At 37.9% G+C, this 25,319-nt stretch overlaps 1 protein-coding gene across 1 annotated transcript; it reads right to left on the reverse strand.

Annotated features, from left to right (window-relative positions):
- Positions 1-1,798: 1,798 nt before the first annotated feature.
- LOC136024958 (eukaryotic translation initiation factor 1A, X-chromosomal-like) lies at positions 1,799-25,282 on the reverse strand. Its single transcript, XM_065700558.1, has 4 exons — positions 25,143-25,282; positions 22,250-22,333; positions 13,283-13,386; positions 1,799-2,293 (listed from the first exon to the last, which is right to left on the reverse strand). The coding sequence occupies exons 1-4, from the start codon at positions 25,156-25,158 to the stop codon at positions 2,057-2,059; spliced, it is 441 nt and encodes a 146-aa protein (XP_065556630.1). The 5' UTR covers positions 25,159-25,282; the 3' UTR covers positions 1,799-2,056.
- Positions 25,283-25,319: the final 37 nt, after the last annotated feature.

Consider the following 25,319-nt stretch of genomic DNA (forward strand, 5'->3'; position numbering starts at 1 on the left):
TGTACAAAATGGCTATCTGAAAATTTTGATCCGGTGACTTAGGGGAAAAATGAGCTTGGGAGGGGGCCTAGTTGCCCTGCAGTTTTTTAGATCACTTAAAAAGGGTACTAGAACTTTCAGTTTCCTTTAGAATGAGCCCCCTCGCGACATTCTAGGACCACTGGGTCGATGTGATCACCAATGAGGAGAAAAAAAAAAAATAAAATGAACACGCATCCGTGATCTTTCTTCTGGCAAAAAATGCAAGATTCCACATTTTTGCCGATAGGAGCTTGAAACCTATGAAAAGGTACTCTGAAATGCTGAATCTGATGGTGGTATTTTCATTAAGATTCTATGATTTTTAGGGGTGTTTCCCTCTTTTTTTCCAAATAAGGTAAATTTCTCAGGCTCATAACTTCTGATGGATAAGACTAAACTTGTATATTTAAAATCAACCAAGAATCGAAATTTTTGGGCCCAAAGGATTTTCCCTTTTTCGACCAAATGAGAAAACTGTTCAGTGGCATTATTCTAATCCCGAGAACTAACTTATAACCTTTTGGAAAAAATTTGTATTTTGTCCCTCTGATGCAAGTTGGAGCTGCAGACTTGATGCAAAATCCCATGTTTTAGAAGAAAGTTAGAACTTAAACAGTAGAATTTTTATATCAGATATTTTTAAGGTCAAACGGCAAAGGAAACACTTCGCGATAACCGTCTGAATATATGTTATTTTATGCTACAAAAGACTTTAAGTTAAGTATTAATAAACCTTAACGTAAAGAACAGGGACTGTGAAAGTTTGGTAGCTCCCCACATATTCAGGATATTTTTGTTCCGTCTGCTATTAGAAAAAATCCAGACTTGGAAAAAAGTAGGGAGTGATTAGTGCAGGGACTGAAAAAAAGGATAGGCTCCATGTTATTAGGTAATTACAAGAAACAATGGATAATATTATGGGTAACGACCAGGTCAAGGATCTCTCGGGTAGCAGAAAGTGTTGTTCCCAGGCTTTTAAGGTCGATAGATTGAGCTTATGATTTCAAAATATAGCACTGAACTTTCTCATGTGACTTTTGGGTCCTTGCAGTTATCCCTGGCTTCAAATGGTAAGTACTGGGGCATATAGTCGATAAACAATGGGCAAAGTTCATAACTTGCAGCCCTTCCCCGTGGACTGTGGGGGATTAAGTCGTCCTCAGAGATGTAGTTATCATATTTTCCGATTATGCTGAACAAAATGGCTATCTGAAAATTTTGATCCGGTGACTTTGGGGAAAAATGAGCTTGGGAGGGGGCCTAGTTGCCCTGCAGTTTTTTAAATCACTTAAAAAGGGTACTAGAACTTTCAGTTTCCTTTAGAATGAGGCCCCTCGCGACATTCTAGGACCGCTGGGTCGATATGATCACCAATGAGGATAAAAAAAATAAAAATAAAATGAACACACATCCGTGATCTTTCTTCTGGCAAAAAATGCAAGATTCCACATTTTTGCCGATAGGAGCTTGAAACCTATGTAAGGGTTCTGAAATGCTGAATCTGATGATTTGATTTTCATTCAGATTCTATGACTTTTAGGGGTGTTTCCCTCTTTTTTTTCAAAATAAGGCAAATTTGTCAGGCTCATAACTTTTGATGGATAAGACTAAACTTGTATATTTAAAATCAACATAAAAATATGGTTCTTTTAATGTATCTATTGTTATTAAAATTCCTGTTTTTAGAGTTTTGGTCACTATTGATCCGGGTCGCTCCTAACTACAGTTCATTGACGAACTGTTTGACTTTCCATAAAATGAGACAAATAACCTTAAACAGAAGAAACAAACATTTAATATATAAAAGTATGTTCCAACATTCAATTCATAATCTGCTGAAATAAACCAATTCCTTGATAATGCACATACTGACATTGACCAAAAAACGAATTGAAATAAAATTCCATCAAGGTCTTAAATATAAGATGGGCATAGTCATCCCAAGCGTTATTTTGCCTTGTAAAGTTCTGAATTAATTTTCATAAACCTAAATGCACAAGAGGTACACAAAAAAGAAAAATAAAGCAAAACTAATTTATATGTCATCAATGTCTGCTTCACTTTCACTTCCTGAGTCGTCACCAAATTCGATCTCGTCATCCAATCCATCGTCAACAAACACATTGTCGGTGACCTTGACACTCTCAGGAATTTCACCATAGGTCTTCAGGTTTCTTGCTTCATCCGGATTATATTTCTGAATGACATCTGCTTTTGCATCTTGGTAATCTCTTAGGCCAACAAGAATAATATCTCCAGTGTTAATCCATACCTAAACAAAGAAGAAACAGTTAAAAAAAGTAATAAATCTAATAATAAGAGATATAAGCAATATCTCTAGATAAAGCACAGCCGCAAGACTTTGAAGTGAGGTGACCAAAGAAAAGAAAAGCATCAGGTATATTCAAACTTATGTGCACATGTCTATTCTTTAGAGGAGCAAGGATCCTTCAGACACATCTTGTGGTAGGTTATATCTGTACTTAAAGGAACAATGTAGCTTAATAGAGAAACAAAAACAATAGATTTCACATAATGAGCTGCATCTTAGGGGCAAGAAGGGCTAAAGTTTCTGCTAAAGTGCTATTGCAAAAAAGGAATGTATTTCGGTACCACTGACGGGGAGGTTCTCCTAAAAGAAACATTTTAACAAAATGAAAATAATTCCCTTGGATTCCTTATTTTATGCTTCTGTGACCACATACCTCCTCTCCTTCTGGTCCCATATATAGCCCTAATAATTAATGTCTCCTATAATTGAACCTAGCCATAGGCTACGTCCTAGGTCCTTTATTAAACGGGTTGTTCCCGTCGTCCAGAATTCGTCTTCGTCTGCGACTGAGTGCATACTTTACTAATTATTCTATGAAATGACTAAAAACTAGAAAATAGTAAAAGTAAACAAGGTAATCGGACTAATGTGCAATATTTACCAGTAAGTTTCGGAGCTTACTCTTACTGAATAAGATACCAGTAACTTTGGTAAGTTGCCGTAAGTTACTGCATAAGTGGTAAGTTTCAAATGCTCATGAATCTAAAAGAAAATGTTCTTTCTTCTCTGACAGATTGGTGAGAAAATTAAAAAAAATTGCACTTTAGGCTTAAGATAATTTTTTATAAGAGATAAGCTAGAGCTGCTCCTCCTCCTCCTCTCGTGCATCCTCAAACGCTAAGTCTGGCAGTTCATCTTCCACCAGACCTTCTCCACTATCACACGACAGTGAACTATTGATAGAAAGATATGATGGCAGCGTGAATATCTCTTCCGGCCTTTCAAATCGATTTCCAGGCTTTTTGAAGCCGCACAATGCTATTTTTTGCTATTGAGTGACTGCCGTACCATTTGAATTTTGTTTGCTGTTTCATGCTTGATGTGGTTTCTATGGTGGGTCTGTACTAGTCCACAACCTGACCAGAGTCTGTCGCAGGAGGCTATGGTAACACAAATTGTTGAGATTTTGCAGCCACTCCCGTAAGCAGCAACTTCACAAAAAAAAAAAAAAAAAAAAAAAAAAAAAAAAAAAAAAAAAAAAAAAAAAAAAAAAAAAAAAAGTCCATATGCTGTACATTATATAGTAAGAATTTCACTGTTCTTGTGTTTTCTTTACACAATTTCACTGTTATATATACTGTTATAATATATATATATATATATATATATATATATATACTGGCGCCACCCCAACACCTAATTGGTGGGGGCGCTTCACACCTCCCCCCCCCACACACGTAAGTCGTTACGCGCCATTGTAGTTGTGTCCCTGTGTCCCACCTGTGAATATATATATATATATATATATATATATATATATATATATATATATATATATATATATATATATATATATATATATATATATATATATATGTATATATATATTTTTAACTACGTAAAACTTGCGAATATACAACATTCTTGGCTGTCCCATTGTCTGTGCATATAAATAGATTGTCAGGTTTACCGACTCTTGAACATGCAACACATAATTGTCCATGGGAAAAACAATCTGTATTCAGATCTACACCTCATTATTCTAATGATTGCCCTTGAGCTTTGTTGATGGTGATTGCTAATCGAACATTCCCTGTGTCCCCGTCGTCATTTATATATCTTCTGTGCCCCCGGCATCCCCATTGTAGTTGCTTCCCTGTGTCCCGGTCGTCATTTATATTCCCTGTTTCCCGGTCGTCATTTGCGTTCCGGTGTCCCGGTCTGTAATTTCTCTTTGAGTGTCCTGGTCGTCATTTATATTCCCTGTGTCCCGGCGCTTTGTTGATGGTGATTGCTAATCGAACATTCCTTGTGTCAAGGTCGCTTTCTCTTTGAGTGTCCCGGTCGCCATTTATATTCCCTATGTCCCGGTGTCCCGGTCGTCATTTGTGTCCCGATGTCCCGGTCTGTAATTTCGTCAGTCGACAAACATGACGTCAGTCGACACACAAACATGACGTCACTCGACATACAGACAACTTATTTTTATATATATAGATGTCCCGGTCGTCATTTGTGTCCCAATGTCCCGGTCTCTAATTTCGTCAGTCGACACACAAATATGACGTCACTCGACACACAGACAACTTATTTTTATATATGTAGATGTCCCGGTCGTCATTTGTGTCCCGGTCTTTAATTTCGTCAGTCGAAAACATGACGTCAGTCAACACACAAACATGACGTCACCCGACAAACCCACACACAGACAGCTTATTTTTATATATATAGATAGAAGATATAAAATAACTTGTTTGTCTGTTGACTGACGTCATGCATGTTGGTCGACAGACGTCATTATAAGGATTGAGCATTATGCCGTCATGAAGTTGTTTGTCGACTCACGTCATGTTTGTCGACTGACGAAATTTCAGAACGGGACACAAATGACGACCGGGACATAGGGAATATAAATGATGACCGGGACACTCAAAGAGAAATTACAGACTGGGACACCGAGACACGGAATATAAATAACGACCGGGACACGACTACAACGGGGACGCCGGGGGGGGAAGGGGGATATATAAATGACGACCGGCACACAGGGAATGTTCGATTAGCAATCACCATCAACAAAGCTCAAGGGCAATCATTAGAATAATGAGGTATAGATCTGAATACGGATTGTTTTTCCCATGGACAATTATATGTTGCATGTTCAAGAGTCGGTAAACATGACAATCTATTTATATGCACAGACAATGGGACAGCGAAGAATGTTGTATTCATTCACAAGTTTTACGTAGTTAAAAACATATACAGGTGGGACACAGGGACACAACTACAATGGTGCGTAACGACTTACGCGCACGGGGGCTTGGGGGGGGGGGGCGCGAAGCGCCCCCTCCAACTAGGTGTTGGGGTGGCACGAAGCGCCACCTCAACAGCTAGTATATATATATATATATATATATATATATATATTATATGTACAAATAAATATATATATATATATATATATATATATATATATATATACTAGCTGTTGGGGTGGCGCTTCGCGCCACCCCAACACCTAGTTGGTGGGGGCGCTTCGCGCCCCCCCCAAGCCCCCCCGCGCGCGTAAGTCGTTACGCGCCATATTAGTTACGCGCCATATTAGTTACGCGCCATTGTAGTTGTGTCCCTGTGTCCCACCTGTGAATATAGATAGATTTATATATGTGTTTCAAACTACGTAAAAATTGCGAATATACAACATTCTTGGCTTTCCCATTGTCTGTCCATATACAAAGCCGTATGTACTAATAATGACGTCATATGCAAACGTTCTTTTTACAAACAAACAAACATGCATACACACAACTCGTTTTTATATAGATAGATAGATAGATAGATACAATACAAATTAACTACGTAAAACTTGTGAATATACAACAGTCTGTTCCGAAATACAACTAACTTCGTAAAACTTGAGAATATACAACATTCTTCGCTGTCCAATTCTCGCTGCATATAAATAGATTGTCAGGTTTACCGACCCTCGAACATGCAACGTACAATTGTCCATGGGAAAAACAATCAGTATTAAGATCAATACCACATTTTTCTAATGATTGACCTTGAGCTTTGTTAATGGTGATTGCAAATGCTAATCGAATTGGGAATTGCAATCTTTTAAATTGAAAAGGCAGATCTGTTGGAATCATGGGAATGCGAGGAATAAGAACAGCCTCACCCTCAAAAGGCCCTGTCAGGATTGTGGCCTCTATTAGGTTTTCCATTGTTTTTTTTACGGCAAGTCGAGTGCCATTGCAAAGCTTTGGTGGGTTTATGTTACGTAACAATATTATTGGTACGCCTATTTTTAGTTGTAGCACGTGTGGTGGAAACCCTGAAAGATCTATGGAATTTAAAAATTCAGATGGATAATTAACCGCTTCATTTGGTTCCAAAACTGTGTCGACTGACTTGTAAAGGACTGCCTGGTCTTGAATCTTGGTCAAAACAATATTGTTGATTTCGTGGACGTCTATATTCTTGGGTGCGAGAATCGCTCTTTCACTTAGCCATTTATTATTTTTATAATTTTTTAGAATATTCGGAAATATATTTTCAATCAATTCATTTTTGGACGTCACTAAATTACAGAAATCAGCAGGTAGTTGTATACGTCCTGAAATTGAGTCTACTGGGAGCTTTCCGTTTCCCATTGCTAGCAATTGATCTGAAAATGTTTGACCAGAGTCATCGTTTTGCAATCGGACACGCATATTTGTAGTTAATTTTAATGTTTTTACGTGTGCCCATAAATTAGAATTTTTCAGGCAAGCATTCATTTCGTCTGCAGGAGTTGATCTAGGTATTATAGGTAATGTTTGCCTGAAATCTCCTGCAAGCAATATTAATGTGCTGCCAAAGGGTTTCGAATTCCCTCTTAAATCTTTCAAGCATTGATCCAGAGCCTCGAGCGATTTTTTGTGTGCCATTGTGCACTCATCCCAAATAATAAGTTTGCATTGCTGCAATACTTTACCCATCCCAGATGATTTGGAAATATTGCACGTGGGAGTTTCTGTAGAATGCAAGTTCAGAGGCAATTTCAAAGCGGAATGAGCAGTTCTTCCACCAGGCAGCAATGTTGCGGCTATTCCGGACGACGCAATTGCCAACGCTATATCATTTTTAGATCGAATTGATGCCAGAATCAGTTTTATCACAAACGTTTTACCAGTACCTCCTGGCGCATCCAAAAAGAAAATTTCTCCAACGTTGTTATCGACACAATGCATTATCGTATCATAAATGTCTTTTTGTTCCGACGTTAACTTGGAAATGTTATTTTGTACATACGACAATAGATCACTCGTACTGTAACTTTGTTCACGATCCAATTCTACACATGTCGAAACAGCAGCGATACGGTTAGGTGAAGGCATTCCCAAACCCTGAAGAGGTTTGTTTGCCATACTTATGCAAATATCTTCTATAACAACTAAAGTGTAGTTATAAATTTCTGGTGTAAAATCAAAAGTCATGTCTGACGTCTCTAACTGTTTTCGATGAAGTATATCTTCGGACATTTTTGACTTATATTTTTCCCATAACTCTGTAGGAGCTGATGGAGAGCAAGTTGTTAAAATGATGCCAAACAATGCACGAATTTGACTTGGGGTTGACGTTTCGCACGCGTCATTGATGCAGTTATCCCAGTGTTGGTCATTCTCCAATAAATTCAGAGCTTGGCATGCACTACGGTAAGTGTCATGTATAGTACCATTTACAGTCCTCAAATACTCAAAGGATGTCGGACCGGGTACATTCACCAAAAGCAGGCGTAGAAAGAAGCATTCATGTTGATTGGGGTGAACGGTGTAGAGTCTTCCTATCGTGGTATCTTTGAAGATGGTAGGTTGGCCGTCGACTGACTTACCCTGTTTTCGACGTTCAAATACTTTATTTTTAGTATTCCACGTGTAATACGAAGGCACTTCAGTATACAGCAGTTTTTTCGCAAAAGAATCATTTTTGCAAAGCGAAAAAAAAGCTGTTAATGTTGTATCCGGTGGATTCAGGACTCTTTGTTGCACGTTGGTTTCCGTGAAATAAACACGTTGACCATTCTGTAAATGTACCGCTAAGTGAACAACAGCTGGACTACGTTCATGTATCGGAAATGAAAGAATTCGCCAAACAGCTTCATTACTGCTTATGTATCTTCCAGCCTGATATTCTACGATTTCATCGAAATCTTTGATTTCGGACTGCAAGCCAAAAACTGCCATGTCACTGCCTTTGTTGACGTATTTACATATATATTTTATTGCCTTTACGGAGTTACAGTATTCAACGTTTATATGTGCATTAAATGTTTTGGATAATAAAGGGGAATATGGAACCCACTGGTTATCTACTTCGATGGTGGTACCGTTACGCTTCTTTATTATTGCTGTTTTACCGCCATCTTCAGTAGATCTTCTTCTATATTGTGGGTAACCATCATTGCCAGTAATTGTTGTGGGTACTAAAAGTCGAGGATATTGCTTTGTGCACCTTCCTTTGGCCATGCATGGTGAATTTTCGTTCAGTGCACCGCAAGGTCCATGTATCATATTTTTTACAATAATATCATGTAACCCCTTATCGACATTTTTATCAGGTATTTCAGCGGAAATCACATCATCAATTTCGTTTGAAGTAATTTTTTTATGTAGCCAGATTAGTATATGTGCGTGTGGCAAACCTCGTTTTTGCCATTCCACTGAGTACATCCAGCATCGCACTGAACCAAACACTTCATGTTTTACAAGGTAGTTTATCAGTGATTTCAACTTTTGCCGGAAGACACGTGCCGTAATGTCATGCCTATGAACCGCCGATTGTCCTTGAAGTAAAAGCTGCAGTATCTCGTCCCAAGATTGATTACATGTAAATGTAATAAATAAATCTGGACGACCATAGAGACGAACATACGCAATAGCATCTTGAGCATATTCATGCATATGACGTGGACTGCCAGCATATGACGAAGGTAAAATTGTTAATCTTCCAACGTTTGTGGTATTACCGTCATTTATAACTGCATCTCGCAAATGAATGTATTGTTCAGAGCGGAGCTTGGTCTGATTCAGGCGGATATATAGCAAACGTTCTGATTCAATTTTTGCATACATATCCACGACAAATTGGTGAAACAATTCACGGCATTTTAAAATATAATTTTCTTCATCCTGGCGAATCATTAGTCTATAGGAATAATAATGCATTGCACTGCATTTCTTATTCATTTCTTTGTTAGTGGCTGGATTCATCAATTTAATATTAAAGTGATAGCCGTCGGCTCCATCCCAAAAAATGATAGGATATTGTAGGGCATCGTAGCATCGATGAGTTTCAGCAATTCTTAACAACTGGGCGTTTCGCTTATGTAGAATAATATCTCGAGGTAAAAACTGATCACCGACCATAACGATTGCCACTTCGTCGATAGTCGGAGCATTGTATCTACGCACATGTTGGCCAGGAGGCGTTTTGTCAGCGGAACTAACAATTTTATGAGTATCAGTAGGTATCAAATCGATGGCTGTTTTGAACAGACGCACTAAATTATTATTTTCGTGGAAAAGATGTTGCAATTGGGAAACGATTGTCCTTTCAACGTTGGGAGAAATTTCGCAACGTGCATTCAATTCAGAATTTCTATCACTGATGAAGTACAATTGTAAAAATTTATGATTCTCGCCTAATAATGGTAGAAGGGACCCTGCTTTATGATAAATTTGCCCTTTTACTTTGAAAGTAGACATAAATTGATCTGGATTTTCGATTTGGGCTCCAAACGACGTCATTTGGAAACATGAGTTGTATTGTCTGATTTTTGACAAAAAACGCTTAGATTCTGACGTAGTTCCAGTAAGGAAAGTCTTCAATGGCTCTGGTGGTGCAGCCAATAGAGGAAGTTTAACTTTTCCTGAGGCGCAACACATTCCCATTGTTTCACCATTGAATTTCAAGGCCTTGCAATAGGGACAAATTTTAGACATTGTCCCGATTTGAACACAGCTACTCAAGCTATAATCATCGACTGGGTTGTACCTGAATGCCAGGCGATAACTTTCAGATTGCTCTGATTCCTCGGCACGCTTTCTTTTCTTACTTTCTCTATCAGCAGCAAGCCTGATTTCTTGCTGTTCTTGTAATTCCTCGGCCCGCCTTCTTTTTTCACATTCTCTTTTAGCAGCAAGTCTGCTTCTGCGTTGCTCTGGTAGTTCCTCGGCATGCTTTCTTTTTTCACTTTCTCTTTTAGCAGCAAGTCTGCTTTCGCGTTGCTCTGGTAGTTCCTCGGCATGCTTTCTTTTTTCACTTTCTCTTTTAGCAGCAAGTCTGCTTTCGCGTTGCTCTGGTAGTTCCTCGGCATGCTTTCTTTTTTCACATTCTCTTTTAGCAGCAAGTCTGCTTCTGCGTTGCTCTGGTAGTTCCTCGGCATGCTTTCTTTTTTCACATTCTCTTTTAGCAGCAAGTCTGCTTCTGCGTTGCTCTGGTAGTTCCTCGGCATGCTTTCTTTTTTCACTTTCTCTTTTAGCAGCAAGTCTGCTTTCGCGTTGCTCTGGTAGTTCCTCGGCACGCTTTCTTTTCTGACTTTCTCTATCACCAGCAAGTTTTCTGGCATAGACTCTTTGAGCATCTTCATCAGTCATTATAAACTTAAGCATTAATAGAATTCTACACGAACATCCGTCTTATATAACTTGAATGACGTCACGCCTTCAAAGCAAAAATGATGCCTTCAAAGCAAAAATGATGGCAGCTAATTTCATGACGTCAGCCGAAACATGACGGCGAACATATGTCTTATATAACTTGAATGACGTCACCTTCAAAGCAAAAATGACGGCAACTAATTTCATGACGTCAGCCGAAACATGACGTCACCTGACACATCCATCCACACATCCATCCACAGACAACTTATTTTTATATATATAGATATATATATATATATATATATATATATATATATATATATATATATATATATATATATATATATATATAAAAGAACATAAACAAAGGAACCTAAAGGTAATAGCCCCATTTCATGAAGATATTTCCTTTAAATAGCCCCCTCCTTCAATGTTACCATATTTCAAAAAAATGTGAAATTGCACATACATTATAAAACAACAACAAATATAAAACAACTAAGTCCAGTGAAACAAATTATAATTGTCCAAGCAGTTCAGAAGCTATAGATGTGACTGCGCAAGGAACGGGTCAGAATATAAGTCCCCAGGGCCTGAGATGCTTTATTTTTGCGATAACGTTTGAGTTTTTCATTTTATCTATAGGCCAATTTAAAACATGTTTAAAGCGTAAAAAAGGTTTCACATAGGCTTTAGAATTCGGTTTCCCTTTAAATACAGAGCCCATCATAAGCGTACGCGGAATACTGTTTAGGTCCTTTAGAGAGATATTTTTAGATAATTTTCTATTTTTGAACTCACCCCCCTCCAAAGAAAAAAAAGAAAAGCTAAATCCCCTTGAAATTGATCTCTGCTTAAACACCTGAGTCTTTAGTAAAAACTTTGAGGAATCCTGCAGTAGAATACGGGTACCTCTGCAGAAAACCTTTCAGGCAGTACCTCCCCTTCAAGCCAATGTAACCCCCATTGCTGTTAAGCTGAAAACAATTTCATGTTAAAACAAAAGAAAAACGTGATATTAAACTTCAAATAAAGAGATGCTTTTCAGAAATTCTAGTCATATCTCGCCACAGATCTAAAAATACATATTACGAACTAGATTGACAAAGCATTTACAAATAAGAAAAAAAGGGGGGGGGGTGAGAGCAAAACAATATCGCAATGTCAAAACAAGATACGAGAGGTAATGCACTTTTTGGTATAGATACTTGCAGCTAAAGTTATTAATATTCATTAGATGTAATCAAGAGGAGGGGGACCATACCTATCCAAGTTTTTTTAAGTAACAGAAACGTTCAATAAAATTATTGTAGAAAAAATATGAAAGCACTGCACCTAAGCTTCTGTATATGTAGGAAGTGGGACAGAACATCTTGTTTTCCCCCTTCTTGCGTGCAGGTATCACAATGGCACAAAGTTTTAAGAATGAGAAGGACATAGCCAAATACAAATTGTACACTTAAATTAATTTCTGGTTTGACGTAATATGCTCTATACACATTACTATTGTGAGCACTAGCAAGAAAAACGAGTTCAGTTATCTAGCAAACCCCAGACTGAAAAGGAGTAGGATACATAAGAAAAAAAAAACAAAAAAGAGGCAGAGAAGGATGCATAAAAAATGGGAATACAGTTTGTAGTCAATATATTCCTTTTTGAGAAGGAGAATTGTCACCTACTCTTTAATCAAGCTCTAAAATGTTTTTCAATATTCCCCCAACTTACTTTCATAATTCTACTAATTTACTGTACTTAGCACACACTTATGACCTTCTAGTTATCAGCAGATTCAAACTAGCCTTTAGTTCGATACCCATTTATTATTAGTTCAAGTTCTATCAAATTGCATTAGTGACACATTCATATGTGTTAAGCTCTGTTGATAAGTGCAAATACCTTTGTTTCGGCCAATCCCCTCTCTTTTCATTAAATTGTTCTCACTTTTTTCATTTCAATCTTTTTGGTGATTGGGTATTAACATCAACAATAACTTGCATTCCTAACGTTTCCTATACCCTTTGCACAAAAGAATAATTATGCAATTATTTACGTCATTTTAGTGGTTGATATATTTGAAGAGGTTATTGAGGCAAGCAGCAAATCATGAGGATATTGATTCCCACCATTTCATTATCTAGAATACTACGAAGACATTATTTGAATGACTACTTTGAAGAATAAAAAGGAGACGAAACTGGCTTAGATAACTCTAGACCTAGACAAGATGGTTCCCAAGCTTTGAGTTGGGTTTTAAGCGACAGTTGAATTCAACTGAAAGTCAAGGCATCCTTTACGTCTGCAAACTTTTTATCGTTTGCAAACTCGAAAAAGTTCCAGCACATAGGGAGGAGAAAAAAACTTCACTTCCAGGAATAAAAATTAGCCTATTTTTTTCTGATTTGAGACTATCTCTCTCCCCCCTCCCCACCAAAAAAAAATCTGTATGCACCTAAAACTACAAATAATTATGGATGGGGGAAAGCTTACCCTCTATTGGTATAAAGAGCCACCTCCCCATCCCCTGACAACAATAGAGGGAAAAATTAAAGATTATGTTTTTGTGCTTGCCCATACCCAGGTTGAAAGTCTGTGCACCCAAGACCTAAAAGAAAAGAAAAATCACCTTTTTACGAAGTTTTCCTCTAATGTGACATAGCCTTTTTTGACCATCAAAACACATTGCTTCAAGACGGCCGTTGCCCAGCATTTTGGTAACTTGAGCATATTCTAAAACATAAATAGAAGATGTTAACATGTTAAACATTGTAAGATTGTGTGCTTACTATTTATTGTGTAAGAAACGAAGAAAAACAAAAAAGAATTATAAACCTTTGGCATTTGACCTAATCAAAGTTCATCTCAACATTTGACCTCGTCTCAGCAAAGACATAACAGCTATTTAGTCTGAGTGAGAGAGTGCGTGAGAGAGAGAGAGAGAGAGAGAGAGAGAGAGAGAGAGAGAGAGAGAGAGAGAGAGAGAGAGAGAGAGAGAAAGAGAGAGAGAGATCCAAATCAAAAAAAGAAGTACAATTGTTTACTCCCTCTCCCAAGCTCCCACTTATGGGCAGATGTACCAAATTCAGTTAATTTCTATCCTCCCTGCTTGATGTCTTTTTTGTCTTGACCTGGTTGGATGATCATAAACTTCATTTTTTCCATTCGAGCAGTCTTACTAATTCTTGTTCACAAAATGTGACCAAATTATCTCATGCTTTTCTTCTATACAGCTATAGACGCAAGGATAAAGGAATATTTTTGTCTAGCTTTTGTTTCATAAATAGACCTCAAGTAAGTACATAGCCAGGAAGAAAAGACGATTGGTCAGAGTGAAATAGCTTTTTTGTACCATTGAATTTTTTCCCATATACACTTGTCTGTTGAAAATATTTGTCTATCATTAGTCTGTGAAAAGTGTCTTTTACGTTTCTTGTCTAGTCTAAGAAAGTAGTAAGCGTATGTTAATATATTTTTCTCATATTTCTAGGATAATTAGGCTACTGTTTAGCCAGTTTCTTAGGCTACTTGGTGTTTTCGACCCGTGGGGATGGACAGGGAGCCCCCTGCACCTCAATACATGACCCTGAACAAATGTTCTGGAAAGGGCTTGTGCTCTGACACTCACACTGATGACTTATGCTCAGACAATCAGACTAAAATGACTGGTATTTATATTCTAGCTAAGGATTTCATAGAAAATAGAGAGACAAGTATCCCCAGGATAGGCAGAATATTTTTAGGTAGACACTTTACAAAGGAATTTAGTAAACATGAGTGTAAAGGTAATTATGGATTGATCAGTCAACACCCAGGTCCTGGTGGCAGTGTAGAAATAATAGCAAAAAGTGAAGAAATTGCATGTAAATTGTTAGCTCCAAAAGACCTGAAAGTAGAGAATGTAACACTCCTTTTTGAAAGGAAAGATATTAGAAATGCTCAACAAATAAAAATAAAAGAGGTATTGCTTTTATTCCTAAAGGATTTGCTGATAAAGAGGAAATTAATAAAGAAATGAAAAACAATCCAGAAGTAAGTAATATTAGTTTTATGGAAAAGAGAGATGCTATGCAAGAAATTAGAGAAAATGTTTTCAAGGTCATTATTGAATATCAGGGGGAAGTTAAATTCCCAAGAAGAGTTTCAATATGAGGTGTAGTATATAATGCAAAACAATATATACCCCCTGCCTTAAGGTGCTACAAATGCCAAAAATTTGGTCATACTGCTCTAAATTGGTGGGCTGGTGAAAGATGCCTTCTATGCTCAGGAAAGCCTAATTTAAATGAATGCTCTGAGAAAGATAAGAAACCTGAAGATGAAATTCTTGTGTGTGCAAATTGCAAGAGCCCACACTCTGCTAACAACAAAAAATGTGTCCATTATCATGAGCCAACAGAAGCTCTTAAAGTAATATATACAAAAATATGACTTATAAGGAGGCTCTATGCCAAATAAGTAAAACAACAATTCCCTCAATAAGTCAAAATACTGTTGTCAATGAAAATAATATTGAATGCAAGCAAAGACCCTAGCCTAAATGAACAAAATACTAGACTGGAAAAATTAGAAAAATGCCCGAATTCAATTACCTCTCTAATCTCTACTATATGTGAGGGACTGATAGATATGCTGCCAAAAACAGCAGAAAAAACAACAACAGCTAAGAGCTCATATGGCACTTGTAAAGAGGTCGGAAGTGCCAAGAGACAAGATTTCATATAGGATGAGCTCTAGCAAAAAATCTAAGAATCAACAGATTGATTTAAAAAGAAAATCAGAGGTTTAATGCCGGTTGGGATTTAAAATAAGAGCTCTGAGACACGAGGCCCTTCTAAATATAAAAATTCATTAAGATCCGACCACCCCCCAATAAATTAAAAATACCTCATTTTTTCTAATTTTTCTCTCCCTTCAGCCCCCCAGATGGTCGAACTGGGGACAACGACCTTATCAAGTCAATTAGTGCAGGTCCCTAACACACCTACAAATTTTCATCATCCTATCACGTCCAGAAGCACCGAACTCGCCAAAGCACTGGACCTCCCTAACTCCCCCAAAGAGAGCAGATCCAGTCCGGTTACGTCAATCACGTATCTACGACATTTGCTGATTCTACCCACCGAGTTTCATCCCGATCTCTCCACTCTAAGCGTTTTCCAAGATTTCCCCCTCCAACTCCCTCCAATGTTACCAGACCTGGTCGGGATTTAAAATGAGAGCTCTGAGACACGAGTTCCTTCTTTCATTAAGATTCGGTAACCCGTTTATGTTAAAAATACCTCAATTTTTCTGAATTAACAACCCCCCACCCAACTCCCCCAAAGCAGATTCAGTCCGGTTATGTCAATAACGTATCTAAGACTTGTGGTTAATCTTCCCACCAAGTTTCATCCCGATCTCTCCACTCTAAGCGTTATCCAAAATTTCCCGTTTCCCTCTCCAACTCCCCCAATATCAGCGGATACGGTCGGGATTTAAAATAAAAGCTCTGAGACACGAGGTCCTTCTAAAAATCAAATTTCATGAACATTCGATCACCCATTCATAAGTTATAAATATCTCATTTTTTCCAATTTTTCATCTCCCTCCAGCCCCCCAGATGGTCGAATCGGGGAAACGACTGTTATCAAGTCAATTTGTGCAGGTCCCTGACACGCCTACCAATTTTCATCGTCTTTGCACGTCCAGAAGCACCGAACTCGCAAAAGCACTGGAGCCCCCCCCCACAACTCTCCCAAAGAGACCGGATCCGTTCCATTTATGTCAATCATGTATCTAGAACTTGTACTTATTCTTCCCATCAAGTTTCATCCCAAATCTCTCCCCTCGAAGCGTTTTCCAAGATTTCTGTTTCCCCCCTCCGACCCCCAATGTCCCCAGATCCGATTCGAATTGAAAATGGAGCATCTGAGACATAAGATCTTTCTATATATCAAGTTTCGTTAAGATACGATCACCCATTCGTAAGATAAAGATACCTCAATTTTCACGTATTCCAAGATTTCCGGTTTCCCCCTCCAACTCCCCACCAATGTTACCAGATCTGGTCGGGATTTAAATTAAGAGCTCTAAAGCACAAGATCAAATTTCATTAAGATCTGATCACCCGTTCGTTAGTTACAAAACCTCATTTTTTCTAATTTTTTCGAATTACCCCCCCCCCAAACTCGTCCAAAGAGAGCGGATACGGTCCAGTTATATCAGTTACGTATCTTGGACTTATGCTTATTCTTCCCACCAAGTTTCATCCTGGTCTCTCCACTCTAAGCGTTTTCCAGATTCCCCCCCCCCAACTCCCCAAATGACGCTTGATCCACTCGGGATTTAAAATAAGATATATGAGTTAAGAGGTCCTTCTAAATATGAAATTTCATTAAGATCCGATCACTCCTTTGTAAGTTAAAAATACCTGATTTTTTAAATTTTTCAGAATTAACCCTCCCCCCAATTCCCCCAAAGAGAGTAGTCCGTTCTGGTTATGTAAAGCACGTATCTAGGACTTGTGCTTATTTTTCCCACCGAGTTTCATCCCGATCCCTCCACTCTGAGCGTTTTCCAAGATTTTAGGTTCCCCCTCCAACTCCCCCCAATGTCACCAGATCCGGTCGGGATTTAATATAAGAGCTCTGAGACACAATATTCTTCTAAATATAGATTTCACTGAGATCCGATCACCCGTTCATAAGTGAAAAATACCTCATTTTTCTTAATTTTTCCAAACTAACCGTCCCCCAACTCCCCCCCCCCAAGATGATCGAATCGGGGAAGCGACTATTTCTAAGTTAATCTGGTCTGGTCCCTGATACGCCTGCCAAATTTCATCGTACTAGCTTACCTGGAAGTGCCTAAACTAGCAAAACCAGGACAGAGAGATAGACCGACAGAATTTGCGATTGCTATATGTCACTTCGTAAATACCAAGTGCAATAAAATTTTACAAAATTTTACCACGGTCCTAGATGAAGTTCTTGTCCTGGTCCATGGGTCAACTAAAATGTTTCTAAGATATTATGAAACAGAAAAGGATCAAAGTGAGATAATAATGGCATAAAGAGCTCGTACATCATCTGACACAGAGACCTCAGCAGACAAAGATAAACATTTAACAAAAGCTAAGAGCTCATATGGCACTTGTGACGAGGCTGGAAGAGCAAAGAGCTTATATGGTGTCAGTTCTAACAAAATTCTAAGAATCAATAGATTGATTCAAAAGGAAAATCAGAGGCTTAATGCCGGTCAGGATTTAAAATAAGAGCTCTGAGTCACGAGGTCCTTCTAAATATCAAAATACCCACTCATAAGTTATAAATGCCTCATTTTTTCTAATTTTTCCAAACTAATACCCCCACCCCCAGCTCCTCTAAAGAGAACGGATCCGTTCAAATTATGTCAATCACGTACTATAACTTGTGCTTATTCTTCCCATCAAATTTCATCCCGATCTCTCCGCTCTAAGCTTTTTCCAAAATTTCCAGTTTCCTAGATTTCTGTTCTCCTCCTCCAACCCCCTATGTCCCCAGATCCGATTCGAATTGAAAGTGGAGAATTTGAGACATAAGATCCTTCTATATATCAAGTTTCATTAAGATCCAATCACCCATTCATAAGATAAAGCTATCTCAATTTTCACGTTTTCCAAGAATTCTGGTTTCCCCCTCCAACTCCCCCCAATGTCACCGGATCTGGTCGGGATTTAAATTAAGAGCTCTAAAGCACAAGATCCTTCTAAATATCAAATTTCATTAAGATCTGATCACCTGTTTGTGAGTTACAAATACCTCATTTTTCTAATTTTTCCGAATTACCCTCCCCCCCAACTCCACCAAAGAGAGTGGATCCGGTTATGTCGTCACGTATCTTGGACTTGTTTTTATTCTTCCCAACAAGTTCCATCCTGATGTCTCCGCTTTAAGCGTTTTCCAAGATTTCTCCCCCCCCCCCAGTGACGCTGGATCCGATCGGGATTTGGATAAGAGATCTAAGTTACAAGGCCCTTATAAATATGAAATATCATTAAGATCCGATCACTCCTTCGTAAGTTAAAAATATCTAATTTTTTCTAATTTTTAGAATTAACCCCCCCCCCCAACTCCCCCAAATAGAACAGATCCGTTCCGGTTATTTCAATCGCGTATCTAGGACTTCTGCTTATTTGTCCCACCAAGTTTCATCCCGATCTCTCAACTCTAAGCGTTTTCCAAGATTTTAGCCCCCCCCCCAACTTAAAATAAGAACTCTGAGACATGATATCCTTCCAAATGTCAAATTTCATTAGGATCCGATCACCCGTTCGTAAATTAGAAATACCTCATTTTTTCTAATTTTGAAAATGACTGTGAAAATGATAAGTTTTTACTGTGAAAATGATAAATTTACAGGGAGTGACTTCAATCTTCATAATAAAATGTGGGACACTACATCACAACATGACCAACAGTCATTTGCCTTTGCTAATTATGTTTTGGAACCTGATAGTAATCTTTGTCTTATTACACCATACGACCTGGGCACTAGGCTAAATGTAGTTTACTACTTTAGATTTATCACTTGTTTCCTATTCATTAGCATTAAACCAACGCGTTGAACTAGCTGGTGCTGTGGAACCTGACCACCTTCTATTAATTGTACAACTAGAGGAATCCATAGATTACCTTGAATTACAGAGAACAAAAATGTGTAATTTCTGTAGTAATATATGGCCCAGTTGGCAAAGTACAATAGCATCTAAACTACAAAAAATATTGACTAATAATTCAATTGATTTACTAAATAAAGAAGTAACCAATTTGCTAGTGAAGACTAGTAAAGATATTTTGCTTCCTCTAAGCCCAAGGAAAGAAAAATAAATTCCATTCCTGTTTGGAATACGAAGTGTGAAAAAGCTTGGTTGAAAAAAAAAGAAAAGAGAAATGAATATACATGAAATCCAACAATAAATAACCAAATAGAGATAAATAGGGCTGCTGCATTAAAAAAACAAAAACAAAAAAACTATACTCCAAGAAACAAGATAAGATGGAAAACATCAATTGAAGAAAAATTTTCAAATAATATAAATATAAAAGAAATGAGGCGAATAAAAACTCTTTTTTTAGCATTTTGACTCTGCCTAAGGAAACAAGAGCTAACAGCTCATATGGCACTTGTGACGAGGCGAGAAGAGCTAAGAGCCAAGAGATAATATGGTATGAGCTCTAACAAAATTCTATGAATCAATAGATTGATTTAAAAAGGAAAATAAGAGGCTTAATGCCGGCCAGGATTTAAAATAAGAGCTCTGACTCACGATGTCCTTCTAAATATCAAAATTCATTAAGATCCGATCACCCACTCGTAAGTTATAAATGCCTCATTTTTTCTAATTTTTCCTCTCCCTTTAGCCCCTCAGATGGTCGAATCTGGGAAACGACTTTATCAAGTCAAATTGTGCACCTCCCTGACACGCCTACCAATTTTCATCGTCCTAGCACATCCAGAAGCACCAAACTCGCCAAATCACTGAACCCATCCCCTCAACTCCTCCAAAAAGAGCGAAACCACTACGATTCTGTCAATCACGTATCAAGGACATTTGTTTATTCTATCCACCAAGCTTCATCCCGATTCCTCCACTCCAAGTGTTTTCCAAGATATTCCTCTCCAACTCCCCCCAATGTCAAAAGATCTGGTCGGGATTTGAAATAAGAGCTCTGAGACATGAATTCCTTCTAAAAATCAAATTTCATTAAGATCCGATCATCTATTCATAAGATAAAAATACCCCAATTTTCACATTTTTCCAAGAATTCTGGTTTCCCCCTCCAACTCCCCCCAATGTCATAGGATCTGGTCGGAATTTAAAATTAGAACTTTAAAACACAAGATCCTTCTAAATATCAAATTTCATTAAGATCTGGTCACCCTTTTGTAAGTTACAAATACCTCAATTTTCAAAATTACCCTTCCCCCCAATTCCACCAAAGAGAGCAGATCCGGTCTGGTTATGTCAGTCAAGTATCTTAGACAGGTTTCTATTCTTCCCATCCAGTTTCATCCAGATCTCACCACTAAGTATTTTCTAAGATTTTCGGTCTCCCCAACTGCCCCCCCCCAATTACGCTTGATCCGGTTGAGATTTATAACAAGAGATCTGAGTTACAAGGTCCTTCTAAATATGAAGTTTCATGAAGATCTGATCACTCCTTTGCAAGTTAAAAATACGTATGTTTTTCTTATTTTTCAAAATTAACCCCCCCCCCAATAGTGCGGATCCGTTCCAATTATTTAAATCACGCATGTAAGACTTCTGCTAATTTTTCCCACAAAATTTCATCCCAATCCCTCCAATCTAAGTGTTTTCCATGATTTTAGGTTCCCCCACCCCAAACTTCCCCCAATGTCACCAGATCCGGTCAGGATTTAAAATAAGAGCTATGAGACACAATATCCTTCTAAATGTCAAATTTCATTGAGATCCGATCACCCGTTTGTAAGTTAAAAATACCTCATATTTTCTGATTTTTCAGAATTAACCCCTCCCCCAACTACCCCAAAGAGAGCGGATCCGTTCCGGTTATGCCAATCATGTATCTAGGACTTGTGCTCATTTTTCCCACCAAGTTTCATCCTGATCTCTCCACTCTATGTGTTTTCGAAGTTTTAGGTTTCCCCCTCCCAAATCCCCCCAATGTCACCAGATCCGGTCGGGATTTAAAATAAGAGCTCTAAGACACGATATCCTTCTAAAAATCAAATTTCATTGAGATCCAATCACCCATTCATAAGTTAAAAATACCTCATTTTTTCTAATTTTTAAGAATTACTCCCCCCAACTACCCCAAAGAGAGCGAATCAGTTCCGATGTTGTCTATCATGTATCTGGGACTTGCGCTTATTTTTCCCATCAAGTTTCATCCTGACCCCTCCACTCTAAGTGTTTTCCAAGATTTTAGGTTCCCCCCACCAATTCCTCCCAATGTCATCAGATCCGGTCAGGATTTAAAATAAGAGCTCTTGAGACACAATATCATTCCAAACATCAAATTTCATTAAGATCCAATTACCCGCTCATAAGTTAAAAATACTTCATTTTTTCTATTTTTTGCAAATTAACCAGCCCCCCAGATGGTCAAATCGGGAAAATGACTATTTCTAATTTAATCTGGTCCTGTCCCTGATACGCTTGCCAAATTTCATTGTCCTAGCTTACCTGGAAGTGCCTAAAGTAGCAAAACCGGGACTGAAAGACCAACAGAATTGGCGATTGCTATATGTCACTTGGTTAATACCAAGTGCCATAAAAACCCAAATATTTCACCAAAGGTTGAATCCATATGCACAAATGGTCCTTGTGACACTAACATGTAAGCTTTCCTTCATTAAAGACCTTTCTTATTTGAAAGAAGTCCTTAGTTCTCAGACATTAATGCCGAAAAACTAAACGCCATCATTAATGCCACTTATATCATAAATTTCGTTTGTATATCTTTTTGCCCACATATGACCTTTACAATATCCATGTCAAATTTTTTTATATCTCTGATCAAAGAGAAAGACGTTTAAGAGAAGTCTTGGTAATTATAAGTAGACATTGTGAAACAAGTATTAGACTTACCCTGCCCATCTTCCTTGAATATCAATTCTCTTTTTTCAGTCTCATTTTCATTCTTTCCTCTCCTCCTGTTTTTTCCTCCTTTTCCTGCAAGACAAAATCAAAATAAGCATCTAATTTACCAAAGAAAAAAAAGATGCTTTCCTACTGTCCATATTCTGAATGTAATGATAAAATTCTGTTTTCACATTTAGTGACAGTAAATGCATAGATTTAGTTAAAAGTAGTTTCTAGCTTGCCTCCTCATGAGTTTCATGCTTTGTTGGTTGTTCTTTGCTGTTTTTTTTTACTTGACATAAGCTTGCAATATTTTTTGAAATATATTATTCCATTTCTAATTTTACATATCATCATGATATGTAAAATTAGGCACTAGTTAAACAAAAAACGAAATAAACAACAACAAATTGTTGAACAGCAAAACAGATATGGGATACCTTATTATTTATTTATTATTTAAGAATTAACAATGCTTCTTGACTACTGTGGTCCCTGTGTCAGCCCTGCAGTGCATTCCTGCAGCATGATTTGATCTCTGGGTCCTGTATTACCAAGCTAAGGTCAAATCCACTGCACCACCACAGGACAAAAAATTGCCTGTGGCAGGAATCGAACCTGCAACCTTCCAGACTAAGTCCAATGCATCTCCTGCTGTGCTACACAGGCTTAATGTGGGATGCCTTAACCCCCTGGTACCAAAAATAAAATTTTCACAGAAGCATTTGATGCTTCTTGCTTGGGAAGCATTTGATGTTTAATCATCCACATCATAGGGTCTGGAGTAATTAACATATAGCAGTGGATCTTAATTTGCTCTGAAGTACAAATTAAAGTAATTGAGGTATAACAAATATTTGAAGCAATTAAACCAATGGAATTTTTTTTAATGAAGTCAAAAGCAGACTGTTTTTAGACTCCAAGTGCTACTTTTCCAAAGAAGGATTTGTTTGAAGATGTCCAGATTCTACAATAACAGTTTCTTCAGGGAGTTTATTCCAATTGTTGATAATTCTTGAGGAAAAGAATTGAGCAGGGACTCTTGATAGAGTAGACTGCTTAACAAGCTGTCCTATTGAAGTGGATTGGTGAGCTGGATTTAGTATCCTTTGTCTGAGAGGACAAGGGTTTGAATCCTAGAGTAGCCAATTATTTGGTTTGGAATAGTGTTCAGTGGTGTGACTGAGTAAGCTTAGCCAGAGTTGACCCAGAATCTCAAAAACTTCAAAACATTGTTATTAGTGAAATCTCTAATGCAAGAAAGGAGCATGGTGCTCATGTGCTCAATAAGCTACACTGTTCTAACCCTAAGAATTTCCACAAATGTATCCAAAATCTCATGGGAAAGGCCTCTTCAAAGTTTTTCTTACTGGATAGTAATGGTGACTGGGTGAGTGCATATGTCATTAATGATTATTTTTCTTCAATTTGTAAAACTCACCCACCACTCCAAATATGCTGGCCAACAGTGAAGTGAGTGACATTCCTGTGATCAAAATACATCAGACTCATCTTAAACTCAAAAATCTTGACACCAATAAGTCAATATACCCAGGTGATATCCCTACCAAATTGATTGCAAAATGGGCCCAGTATTTAACTATACCTCTAACTGCAATTCTTAACCAATGTTTTGCAGACAGTATTTTTTTCAGTGTGTTTTATACTATTTATGATGAAGGTTTGGCAAGACTTGAACTTACTACATTGGAATCATGAAATCACATCCTTATCATGGACTTTGGGCACAAGTGCCTCAGTCTTAGTTCTGACTATCATTGACTTCTTCTTCTTTCCTTCAAAGAAAATCCCCCATCCTTCCTGATACAAGATTTAGTGCTCATAGAGCTCCAAATATCCAACTTGACTTGGGTCCCCAAATGCTGACCATAAGGTGCAAAATCTCTAGGCCTATTGTTTCTATTTTACCTTAAAATTACCTTAAAATTACCTTAAATCGCATTTGCCAGCAAGATAAGGTGGTAGATCCTCCTGTAGTTCTTGCTGGTGGTGAGTGATGTAATTATGTTGGCTTAGCTTCCCAGTCCAGCCTCCACTCAGCCCTCTCCCAGTCCCTGTCAACTCCAGCCTTGAAGGAGTGGGGTGTCTCAGCTTGGATGGTAGACTTGGATAGGCTATTCCAGAGAGGGACCACCTGAATGGAAAAGAAACCACATCATTCCCTTCTCTGACATCCAGGCAGGTGAAGCTTAAGATTGTGACCTCTTGAATTGTTAGCCAAAGAGGGGGTGAAGATCTGGTTCAGGCGACCGGATTTGAAAATTTTGCATGTCATGATCACATCTCCTCTATATCTTTGATAGGTGAGGGTTGGAAGTCTCAGAGATCCTAGGCGATCCTGGTAAGGAACATTATTTAAGCCACGGACCAGTTTGGTTGCTCTCCTTTGGACACTTTCAAGGGCTCTTGTGTCCATTTTATTTTGGGGAAAGGCCAAAGTCAAGCAAAACTCAAGGTGGGGCCAATTTTAGCCAATAGGCCTAAATCATATTCTAGACTATTCAATTCTATATTTGTGAAGAACACAAAAAGGCATCAAGTGGTATAATCACTTTATTAATAGGCTAAGCTAGTTATATGAATAGCTGTAAATTTACCTATTCCCCTTATTTAGTATGTAAACTTATTCAAGTTTACCTGTAATGTGAAGTAGCCTACTTCTAGCATAGGAATTAAATAGGCTGTGTTTTGTAATTTTTAAAGTCGCCTAGTTTTCAGAATATTGTAGTGTTTCCTTCCAAGGGATCTAACCACTAAAATAAAGACATGTTCCTTTTTGAATACATGATCAACTTAGCCTATTTGGTGACCAAATAGCCTAACCAAGGTGCACAACCTGTAAAAGAGGCTTACTTAATATACACAAAATTGAACTTACCCTTATTTTTAGGCATTTTCAATAAAAATCTTCAATTGGACTAGTCTTATTCCACCTAATTTGAGTACTGATGGGAATTGGTTTATTATCACAGTTCTTTTGCAATTTTTTGTAGAAGAAGTGTTTTGTACGATGGGGAAAGCACAAATAATTAGCGCTGTTTATCTTCTCTACTGC

The sequence above is a fragment of the Artemia franciscana genome, chromosome 3 (assembly GCF_032884065.1).
Source record: "Artemia franciscana chromosome 3, ASM3288406v1, whole genome shotgun sequence".
NCBI classification, from domain to species: Eukaryota; Metazoa; Arthropoda; class Branchiopoda; order Anostraca; family Artemiidae; genus Artemia; species Artemia franciscana.

Bases quoted from the DNA above. Each gene is read 5' to 3' on its own strand.
- LOC136024958 (XM_065700558.1), bottom strand. The intron at 13,387-22,249 runs GTAAGTCTAATA...TTTATGTTTTAG, and splicing joins ATTCAAGGAAGATGGGCAGG to AATATGCTCAAGTTACCAAA. The intron at 2,294-13,282 runs GTGATTTTTCTT...TTCTTTGTTTAG, and splicing joins GAGGAAAACTTCGTAAAAAG to GTATGGATTAACACTGGAGA.